Here is a 9,971-nt window from a genome sequence, read left to right as displayed (position 1 = left end):
TTGCTGTATCGGAGCAGGAGATTGCTGTATCGGAGCAGGAGATTGCTATATTGGAGTGAGAGTTTGCTGTATTGGAGCAGGAGATTGCAGTATTCGAGTAGGAGATTGCTATATTGGAGCAGGAGTTTGCTGTATTGGAGTAGGAGATTGCTGTATCGGAGCAGGAGATTGATTGTCAAGGCAACATTTGTGTAAACGATGGAGTGAACGAATACAAAGTTGTCATTATGTTTCTCCCTAAGAAATTAAACACCTGTAACCACAGTGTGCATAAATGCTAAAATTAACCAGAACGCGCAATATTTTAATGTTCAAATTTGAAAATGTTCCTTAGATCTGCTCCAATAACTGTACCTGAATCAGACGCCTCAACCATTCGACAAAAAGGATTCAGTTTAAAGCTTTGAGATAACAAGGTGTAGAGCTGGATGAACACAGCAGGCCAGGCAGCATCAGAGGAGCAGGAAAGCTGACATTTCGGGCCTGGACCCTTCTATAGAAATGGGGAGCAGGAAAGCTGACATTTCGGGCCTGGACCCTTCTTCAGACCATTTCTGAAGAAGGGTCCGAACCCGAAATGTCAGCTTTCCTGCTCCTCTGATGCTGCGTGGCCTGCAGTGTTCATCCAGCTCCACATCTTGTTATCTCAGATTCTCCACCATCGGCAGTTCCTACTATCTCTCAGTTTAAAGCTTTACCAAGCAGGATTAGAGGGTGATAAATATTCAGAGAGAATGCTAACTGTGTGTATTCCAATCCCAGTGGTGGCGAATTCCTTTCGAGAAGGAAATTTGTCATCCTCGTATGGTCTGGCCTACATGTGATCCCAGCCACACAGTAATGTGGTCGACTCTGAAATGTCATCTGGGCTATAAATACAGGCATAAATGCTGGCCTAGCCAGCGATGCCCACAGTCCATGAACCAAAAAAAACTCCACCTGTAAAGATTACACCATCAAGAAAGAGATAAAATTACTCAGCACTGTTAATATCAGTAACATTGTCTTTCAGAATTGGTGACTGAATTGTTTTTGGGTAATCTTTGCTGAAGTTTTATCTAACATTGTCTCCCTTATTGTCCTTCCAGCATTGTGATGACCACATGCTCTACAGTATTGGCGCTTGGCATGGTGCCGCTCCTTCTCTATATCTATTGTAAAGGCCTGTCGCTCGCAAGTAAAGTCCCATACGGAGAGATTTCCATAACCCTGGTCTTCACGCTCATCCCTTGTGGCCTTGGCATCTTCCTCAATGACAAGTACCCAAAGTACTCAAAGATAATAACTAAAGTAAGATACTTGTTCATTTTTTGGCATGACATCTTCTCTGATTTCTGTCAAAAATGTTCAAATGTTAAATGAATCCTAACTCAAATGATGCCTTTCAATGATAACACATATGTATGTGGCAGCTTTCTCACTAGCTAAGTGAATCAGTGTGGTACCCGTTTTTTAACACCAATACATTATCTATAGGGTGCAGCCCAGTTCTCCATAAAGGTCTTATTCAGACTTAACATGGGCTCACCATTTCTGAAGAAGGGTCCCGAACCGAAACGTCAACATTCCTGCTCCTCTGATGCTGCCTGGCCTGCTGTGTTCATCCAGCTCCACACTGTTATCACCATTACGAGGTTAGCTTGTTTTATTAGATACCCCCTGCTCATCCATTATACCAAAGCAATGCATAGCCATTGTTCTCTTTTAAGAACATGCACAATCTCCCATTTACTGGCATTGAACGCCATCTGCCAACTTTTAACCCCTTTCTCCGATTTGACCGTTTTTGTTTGTACTTTGCTGTCATCTCGCAAACAGCTAACTACGTGGCTTTGGAGCAGTGGTAGGGATGATTGGATTACCACAGCATTCATAAACTCCCCTGACTCGGTATTGCTGTTGATTTCTAAGGGGTCCTCCAACACGGCTCTCATAGAAATTAGCTTCATGGGAAATGCCACTGGAGTAGACTAGAATGGGGGGTAGGGATGAAATATGCGGAAAGCCCCTTATTTAGCATTGGTTTAAAGGTCCAATCTGAATGTTAACGTGCCAACAGTGCCGAGGAAAACAATCTCAACATCTCAGCAGGAGAAGTTACACCATTTCATCTGAGTTGCAGTCAAGGGATAACTGTGGCACGACAGAAACTAGAGATGCACTGTAGGTATTTGGGTCTTTGAGAGCTTGTTTCATTGAAAGTACTTTGTTTAATTAATTTTGCATGTTTCTCTTTCAGACAGGCCTGTTTATTCTTCTTATCACAGGACTAATAATTGGCACCTTGTCAGGAATGTCAGTTGGGAGCCATCTCTGGATGCTCTTCTCCCCTCGCCTACTTGCTACCACAGCACTGATGCCTGCTATAGGATATGCTTTCGGATACGTCCTCTCATGTTTATGCAGATTACCAGAAAGGTAATGTGTGCCATTAATTGCAGTTTTGTCTTAGCAGTTGAAATGGTTGTTTTCTTTTTGTCCATTCTTGATACGCTACTGTTTTACATCCACCCAACTGAGGGATAAAAGTTTAATTGCATAGATTTAAATTAGGTACTAGTTACAATGTGAGCGTAGGTCAGAAGCTTTACCACACCTTCAGGTTCAGAATTAGAAAGAAAACACAAATATCTGGTTGTAAAATAGAAGCAACATTTGATAGTGAATGTTTGCCTTCTAGTTGGAGTTGTCAGTAACACAGAGAACTGCCAGTCTATAATATAGGGAACATTCCTGAATCAGAAGAAAGTAGTAACTAATTCTAAAATAAAACACATCTATTCATATTTGTTTCAGATGACCCCTAAACAGAATGCCTTGGATGAAATAATAGAGTTATATATCCATATTTCTGGATAACATTAACATGAAAATACAAATTCAGTGCAAGATTAAGTCATTAGATCGTAAGACCACAAGACAAAGGAGCAGAATTAGGCCATTCAGCCCACTGAGTCTGCTCCATCAGTCGATCATGGCAGATATGTTTCTTAACCCCATTCTCCTGCCTTCTCCCCATAGCACTTGGTTCCCCTTACCATCTATCTCTGTTTTAAAGACACTCAATGACTTGGCCTCCACAGTCTTCTGCAGCAATGATTTCCACAGATTCACCACTGTATGGTTAAAGAAATTCCTCCTAAACTCAGTTCTAAAGGATCGGCTATACCCTTGCATACTAGTCTCTCCTACAAGTGGAAACGTCTCTACATTCACTCTATCCAAGCCCCTCAGTATTCTGTAAGATTCAATCAGATCCCATCTCATCCTTCTAAACTGCATTAAGTACAAACCCAGGGTACTCAATTACTACTCATATGACAAACCCTTCATCCCTGGGATCATTCCTGTGAACCTTCTCTAAACACCCTCCAAAACCAGAACATCCTTCTTTAGAGACAGAGCCCAAAACTACTCACAATATGCTGAATGCATTCTGACCTTATATAGCCTCAGTAGTACATCCCTGCTGTCGTATCTTAGTCCTCAAGCCTGCTCGGCCATTTAGTTGACCAGACCGCGGACTATCCCCTATACCTGACTCCTTCCTCTGCCTTTAAAATATTCAGCGACCCTACCTCCCCTATTCTCTGGTGGGGTGTGTTCCACAGATGCGATAAACCCTGACAGAGAAAAAGGAATCTCCTCACCTTCATCTTAAATGGGAGACATGAATTTTTAAAAGGTGTCCCCTTCCTCTAGTCTCTTCCAGAAGGGAAAACATCCTTTCAGCCTACAGTCTAGTAAATTCATGCCAAGGAGATGTACTGTGTAGATAAGTATAGAAAGTTACAAAAGAACAGAGACAGATAAAGTATGAAGGCAAAACTGGAGCAGATGTTTGTTATTCAGTATGAGGTCATCCACTTGGGATCTAAAAAGGTCAAGTCAGAATATTCTCTTGATGGTAAGAGGCAATGACAAAAGAAAGGGATGTCTATTTTAATTTCTTACTACTGGTGCCACTGGAAAGGCTGGTAATTGCTGCCCATCCCTACTTGAGTGCAGTCAGAGCCAACCACATTGCTGTGGGTCTGGAGTCACACAGAGGCCAGACCAGGTAAGGAGGGCAGATTTCAGCTATTACAACAAACAATGTTGGCTTTGTGAGCAGTGGTGCTGAGATTAGCTTTCATTCCCAGGTTTTATTTTGAATAATTCGTTGAGTTTATTGATTGAATTTCAGCCTCAGCAGCTGCCATCATTGGATTTGAACTCATGTTAGTCAGGCCCAATCTGGAATGGGTAGGCTTCAATGGAAATAAAACCTTGGAGGGCTGTAAAACAGGATGTCAATTCGCCTTAAACCATTTTACAACACAATAGTGCATTCATACGTAGAGACCCACTCTCTGAAAACAAAAGAAATATATTCAAGCCTTGCACCTTTATTGAATTATCAGGGAGCTTGTGGAGCCTATTGTGCATCATTGCCTTCTCCATGGCAACACTTCAGCCAATGAGAGTCAACTTACCAACCAATCAGCACCCTGTTCTCCTGTGGAGAATAGGAAATTGCAGTGCTTGTTTGAAATTTGGCATTCTTGCATTTGATGAGTGAAAGATGAAAAGTTTCAGCAACACATTTCTCTTCATCAATATTCATTTTGGGGAGATGGTGGTGTAGCGGTAATGTCACCGTACTGATAAACCAGAAACCAGAGAGCTGATGCTCTGGGGAAAGGGTTCAAATTCTACTATGGCAGCTGGTGGGTTTAAATTCAGTTATCTAAAATCTAGAATTGAAAGCTAATTTCGGTATTGAAACCATTATCAACTGCCATAAACAAAAAAAAACATCCAATGTCCTTTAGGGTAGGAAATCTGTAATCCTTGCCTGGTCTGGCCTACATGTGGCTCCAGAGCCAAAGCAATGTGATTAACTCTTAAGTGCGTTCTGAAATGGTCTGGTAAACCAGTCAGTTCAAGGGTAATAATGGATGGGCAACAAATCTGGTTTTGTCAGCAACGTTTGATTACCATTAAAGAATAAAAAAACTCCTTCTCATGCTCTGTAAATGGAAGTGTTAATGCAAGGGAACTTGAATAATCATAGAATCAGACAGCACAAGAAGAGGCACTTTAGCCCATCAAGTCTGTACTAACAAATCTACAGTAAATCTACACTAGTCTCACCTTCCAGTACTATACCCATTGCCTTGAATGTTATGACATTTCACGTGTTTATCCAAATTTTTTTTTAATGGTTGATGACAATGTCTTGGACAGTAATTTGTTTTGAATTCAGTCGATACTGCAACATCCCAGCTGCTACGTTGTGTGCTATAATTTCATATTCCAAAAATTTAGCCACAGCCCTATCAGTACAACTTACTTGAACCCCAATCAAAGCCCAGTCAGTTATAGTAGCATATTGAAGACCATCATCACCCAGGAAGCCTCTCCTAACATATTTACTTTCTTTTAACAGGTGCCGGCAGACAGTTTCTATGGAAACCGGATGTCAAAATGTCCAGCTGTGTACTACCATCCTCAAAGTTGCTTTCAATCAGGAAGATATTTCTGCTCTTTACTTATTTCCACTCATTTTCTTGGTGTTCCAACTTCTTGAAGCATTAATTCTTATAGTGATCTATCGAAGTTACGAAAGAATAAAAAAATCGAAGGAACGCAGTGAGTAACCAAATTTCTTCCATAGAATCAGTCAACCAATTCTTTGAAAGGGTCAGCCAATGAATCCATTCCCTGCCTCTTCCCTGCAGTCCTGCATTATTATGTTCCTTTTAGTTGCTTATCCAATTATACAATTGGATCTAATTCCTCCATAGTTTCAGTTAACGCATTTCAGTATCTGATCTGATGTCTGTAGGTTTGAGAGTGAGTTATTGTTTTCGTTCTTTACAACTGCCTTCCTGTTGTTTCAATCTCTTCTGTTCCACCACTATCTGACCAGACTGCAGTCCTTGGGTATTTGAACAGAGAAAGCCACAGGCACAATGAAGGGGAGGGAATGTAACATTACAGTGTCGAAACTTGCAAATCAGAAAAGAGTGTGGGATGAGAAGAACGTAGGATTTGAAAAAGAGAATTCTGTGTGAAAATACCTTTTCAACTCCGCTACCAGCTGCACCTTCAGTAATTGTTGTTCTGATCATGTATGTTCCCGGCTGCTTAGCTCCTGATTTCTCTGCTTACGCTTCACCTCGTCCTGTGTCCTGCAAGACAAGGGGAAGCGCATTAGTGAGTATGGTATAATGTGTCTTGGTTGACTTGCTGTTATGGTCAAATAGCTGGAAGTCTGTGCAAGCTGTGAGATATGGGTGTGAGTCTTGTAGCAGTCCTAATGATGTGTGCTCGGGTTTGAACATTGACTTTGAGCTGTGATTGATCGAGATTGTTGGGAAGAGTCTGAATGAGGCTGGCACAGTGAGCAGCATGTTAGTCAATTGGGGAAGTTATTGGGATATAGCGATTGAAGACGCATTCACTGGCCTTGACAAATCATGTGAGGTCATTGATTTTTTTTGATGGGCGGTCTGGAGGCCAGCAAAAAGAGGATGAAGAAAAGGAGGAATTAAGTCAACACATGAGTATCCAAGGTTTGTGTGTCATTCTGTTAATGAGAGTTAATTCCTGATTCTGTATTCTGGATGCATCTCAGACTCTGCATCAAGAGATTTGTTCTGCTACCATCTCTAGATCAGGAAAACCTTGAGTGATCTGAAATCTTGGGCACTCCTACTCTGCATCATAACCCTGCGCTGTCCCTTAGACAGGATTCAGGAAGCATGAGGTTAGACAGTACAAGAAAGAAGATTATAGGTCTCCTTTTCAGGAAATGCAGTGATAGGAATTTGAGCACTGCATTATTTTGTGGTTATCACAAAACCAACTGTGACCATTTTACTTTGCACTATGAGCTTTGTAGGGGAAAGTTATGGGGAGATGACAAAGGCAGAGGGTGAAAGGTGACCACTGAGTTTCAACAGCAGATACAGGTTACCCCTCCTTTGGTAACGGACAGCTTTTCTGTTGGAGTGGCACAGACACATCCGTTACTGGAAGTAATTATTGGTCACAAGTTAACAAGCAAATCCCATGGCCTACCCATTGTACCACTCCGTACCAAACTCCTCCTCATGTACTTCCTCATCCTGCTGCATTGAAACGATCTGCAATGACAAGATGGGTGAAGCCTACAATTATTAGCGGTTACATCTAATCTGTCCGTCCTGGAAAAACTGAAGTGGAAGCCCAACATGTTAGCTACAGCTGTCACTATAGTGGGGAGAGTTCTGCATTGATTGCTTTGGGCTTGAAGGCATCTCTGTAGATATCCAACAAGGTAACACTTGTCCATGCTGCTCTAAACTAATTCCATCATGCAAGGCAGCAGTGATAACTAGGATATTAAAGGTCAATTCCTGGGATGACAGGACTGATGTATGAAGACAGATTGGATCAGTTAGGCCTATATTCAGTGGAGATTAGAAGAATGAATAGAGTAGAATAGAATAAAATAGTAATTTATCATCACTTGTATTTTTACAAAAAGAGTACAGTGAAAGGTGTTTATGTCGCCATATTCCGGCACCATTTTGATAATAAATTATATATATTATCGAAAAGGAAAAGGAAATCTCATAGAAGTCACAAAAATTCTAACAGAATTAGACAGAGCAAACTCAGGACTGGGGAGTCCAGAACCAGAAGCCACAATCTAAGCATATAGGGTGGGCCATTTAAGACTGAGATAAGGGGAAGTTTCTTCAACCAGAGAGTGGTAAGCCTACGGAATTCTCTGTCACAGAAAGCAGTTGAGTCCAAAACATTGAATATTTTCATGAAGGAGTTAGGTACAGTTCATAGGGCTAAAGGGATCAAAGGTACGGGGAGAAAGCGGAAACGAGGTACTGAGTTGGATGATCAGCCATGGTCATATTGAATGGTGCAGCAGGTCCAAACGGCTGAATGGCCTACTGCAGCTCTGATTTTCGATGTTGCTGTGGTTCTGTGAGAATGCCGTATGATTTTCTCCAACAAGTCTTTAGTGACAGGCTTGAAAGATCTCATCAAACGCCTTTCCTTCTCCTTAAATTTGCCTCTGAAGGCAGGTTTGGTTCAAACAGCTGAGAAGTGCAGAGATTTCCTATTCTTTCCTGTCACCTCTCACTGCTCCTCCACATAGACAGAGGTCTGTCTCTGAATGTTCCTTCTTCAAACTCATTATCTTAGATCCACAGGTGACCAGACTTACAGTGGCTTCATTGGTCAGGTTGAAATTTCAATGTTGTATTTTGCACAGTTTCAAGGCATCCCTTTGTCTTCTATCTTAATACTGGGGGGGAGGGGGCAGGAATAGGAATAGCCCAAAGCAAGAGCAAGATAAAATTGGCAAGCTTGCGATGCTGTCAAAGTGAAAGAAGATTGCAAAATCCTATCGTGCACCATTCTCCAGCTATTTGTCTGATCTTTTTGAATAGACAATAGGAATCATACTAATAAATGGACATTACCTGCTGAGGGTTCACATCAGATCTGGTACGTACTCTCTATAGATTTACAAGCAAAAAGGGTCAGGTCCATGTCTGGAATTAATACAAGTTGGTTTGATGTTGCTGTTCTCTCAACTGTCTTGCTCCTCCCTCTTACGGCCAATAGTCACATGGCAACCAATTTTTGAAGAGAGTAAAAATTGCCAGAGCACTCCAAACATTAGCTGCCAACTTCCCCCTCCTCAAGGCCTACACATGAATAAAGCCTACTTGCACGACATGAGGGAGGACTATCCACTGCCAGAAAATAGCACCTCAGACTAATGGCAATAGGAGAAAACTGCAAGTTAAAATGAAACATGAAAGCTTATTCACAATCCTGAAAGCATCTAATTAGGCAAATACATCAGCAAATCGTTGACATTGTGACAGGGAATGAGCTGCCAGAGGAAGTGGTAGAGGTAGGTGCAATCACAACATTTAAAAGACATTTGGACTGATACATGAATAGGAAAAGTTTAGACGGATATGGGTCAAACACAGGCAAATGGGACTGGTTCAGTTTGGGAAACCTGGTTGGCATGGACAAGTTGGGCTGCAGGGTCTGTTTCCATGCTATGTGACTCAATATGAATTTTTAAAAATTAATTCACATTTCAGATGCCATAATGGCAACATAATTGTATGTACTGAAGTGCTAAACTAGTCCTGAACATATAATCAAATATCTTTACCTCAATAAAATTGCTGAAGTATAACTTCTGTATTTTTTAGGTGTCAAACAATTTACAGAACACAATGGAACAAGGTACACTTCCTGAATTTATGAAAACGTATAACCTCTGGTGACCTTCAAAAAGCAGCAAAATGGAGTCTTCTCTACATGGACAGACAGAAAACAATGAAAAGTTCATAACATAATTACAACTTTTTTCTTGCAAACACTTCATTTTTTTTAGATGGTCCTGGCATCGTATAACAAGCTCTTGATTTCAAACTGACCAATGAACATATTTAGTAAAATAATGAACTAAATCAAAGAATACTGCAGACCTGTGTCGTGTTTGGATACATTTATGTTGTTAAATGACAGTAGTATCCCAAGTTTTTCTATTGGTTAGAGGTCAGGTTGCTCTCCTATCTTTGAAAACTGTTGATTTAAACTCCATTCCAGTGATGAGCAGATAGGAATGGCTGATACTCCAGAGTGGTAAAGTAACACCAGCCTTTCAGGTGTTAAACTGAGACTCTGTCAATTTTTTCATGTTGACATAAATGATCCCTGGACACGATTTGAAGAAGAGTTGGCAGCTATTCTGGTATTTTTGTCCCTCAGGTAGTCTAGACATCATCCGTTGAGAACATTGATCAAAACCACTAGCCAGACATGGCACAAATTAAAAAGTGTAAAGTTCCATCTCAAGGTTATGTACAGCAGAGTGAATGCCATAGAATCAAACTCATAAAGAGTCGCAGAATTTTACAGCAGGGATAGAGACACTTCAACCCATTGTG

The 9,971-nt window shown here is 41.1% G+C and overlaps 1 protein-coding gene across 1 annotated transcript in view; it reads left to right on the top strand.

Annotated features, from left to right (window-relative positions):
• slc10a1 (solute carrier family 10 member 1) overlaps positions 1 to 9,427 on the top strand; it is an 11,473-nt gene extending 2,046 nt beyond the window's left edge. Inside the window, exons 2-5 of the mRNA XM_020510680.2 lie at positions 1,089 to 1,290; positions 2,240 to 2,418; positions 5,432 to 5,634; positions 9,231 to 9,427. Coding sequence (XP_020366269.2) covers positions 1,089 to 1,290; positions 2,240 to 2,418; positions 5,432 to 5,634; positions 9,231 to 9,277 — 631 coding nt within the window. The 3' untranslated portion in view covers positions 9,278 to 9,427. The remainder of the gene's footprint in view (positions 1 to 1,088; positions 1,291 to 2,239; positions 2,419 to 5,431; positions 5,635 to 9,230) is intronic.
• The last annotated feature ends 544 nt before the right edge of the window (positions 9,428 to 9,971 follow it).

The sequence above is a fragment of the Rhincodon typus genome, chromosome 8 (genome assembly GCF_021869965.1).
Source record: "Rhincodon typus isolate 14 chromosome 8, sRhiTyp1.1, whole genome shotgun sequence".
Classification (NCBI taxonomy): Eukaryota; Metazoa; Chordata; class Chondrichthyes; order Orectolobiformes; family Rhincodontidae; genus Rhincodon; species Rhincodon typus.
This window is presented reverse-complemented; position numbering and strand designations above follow the sequence as displayed.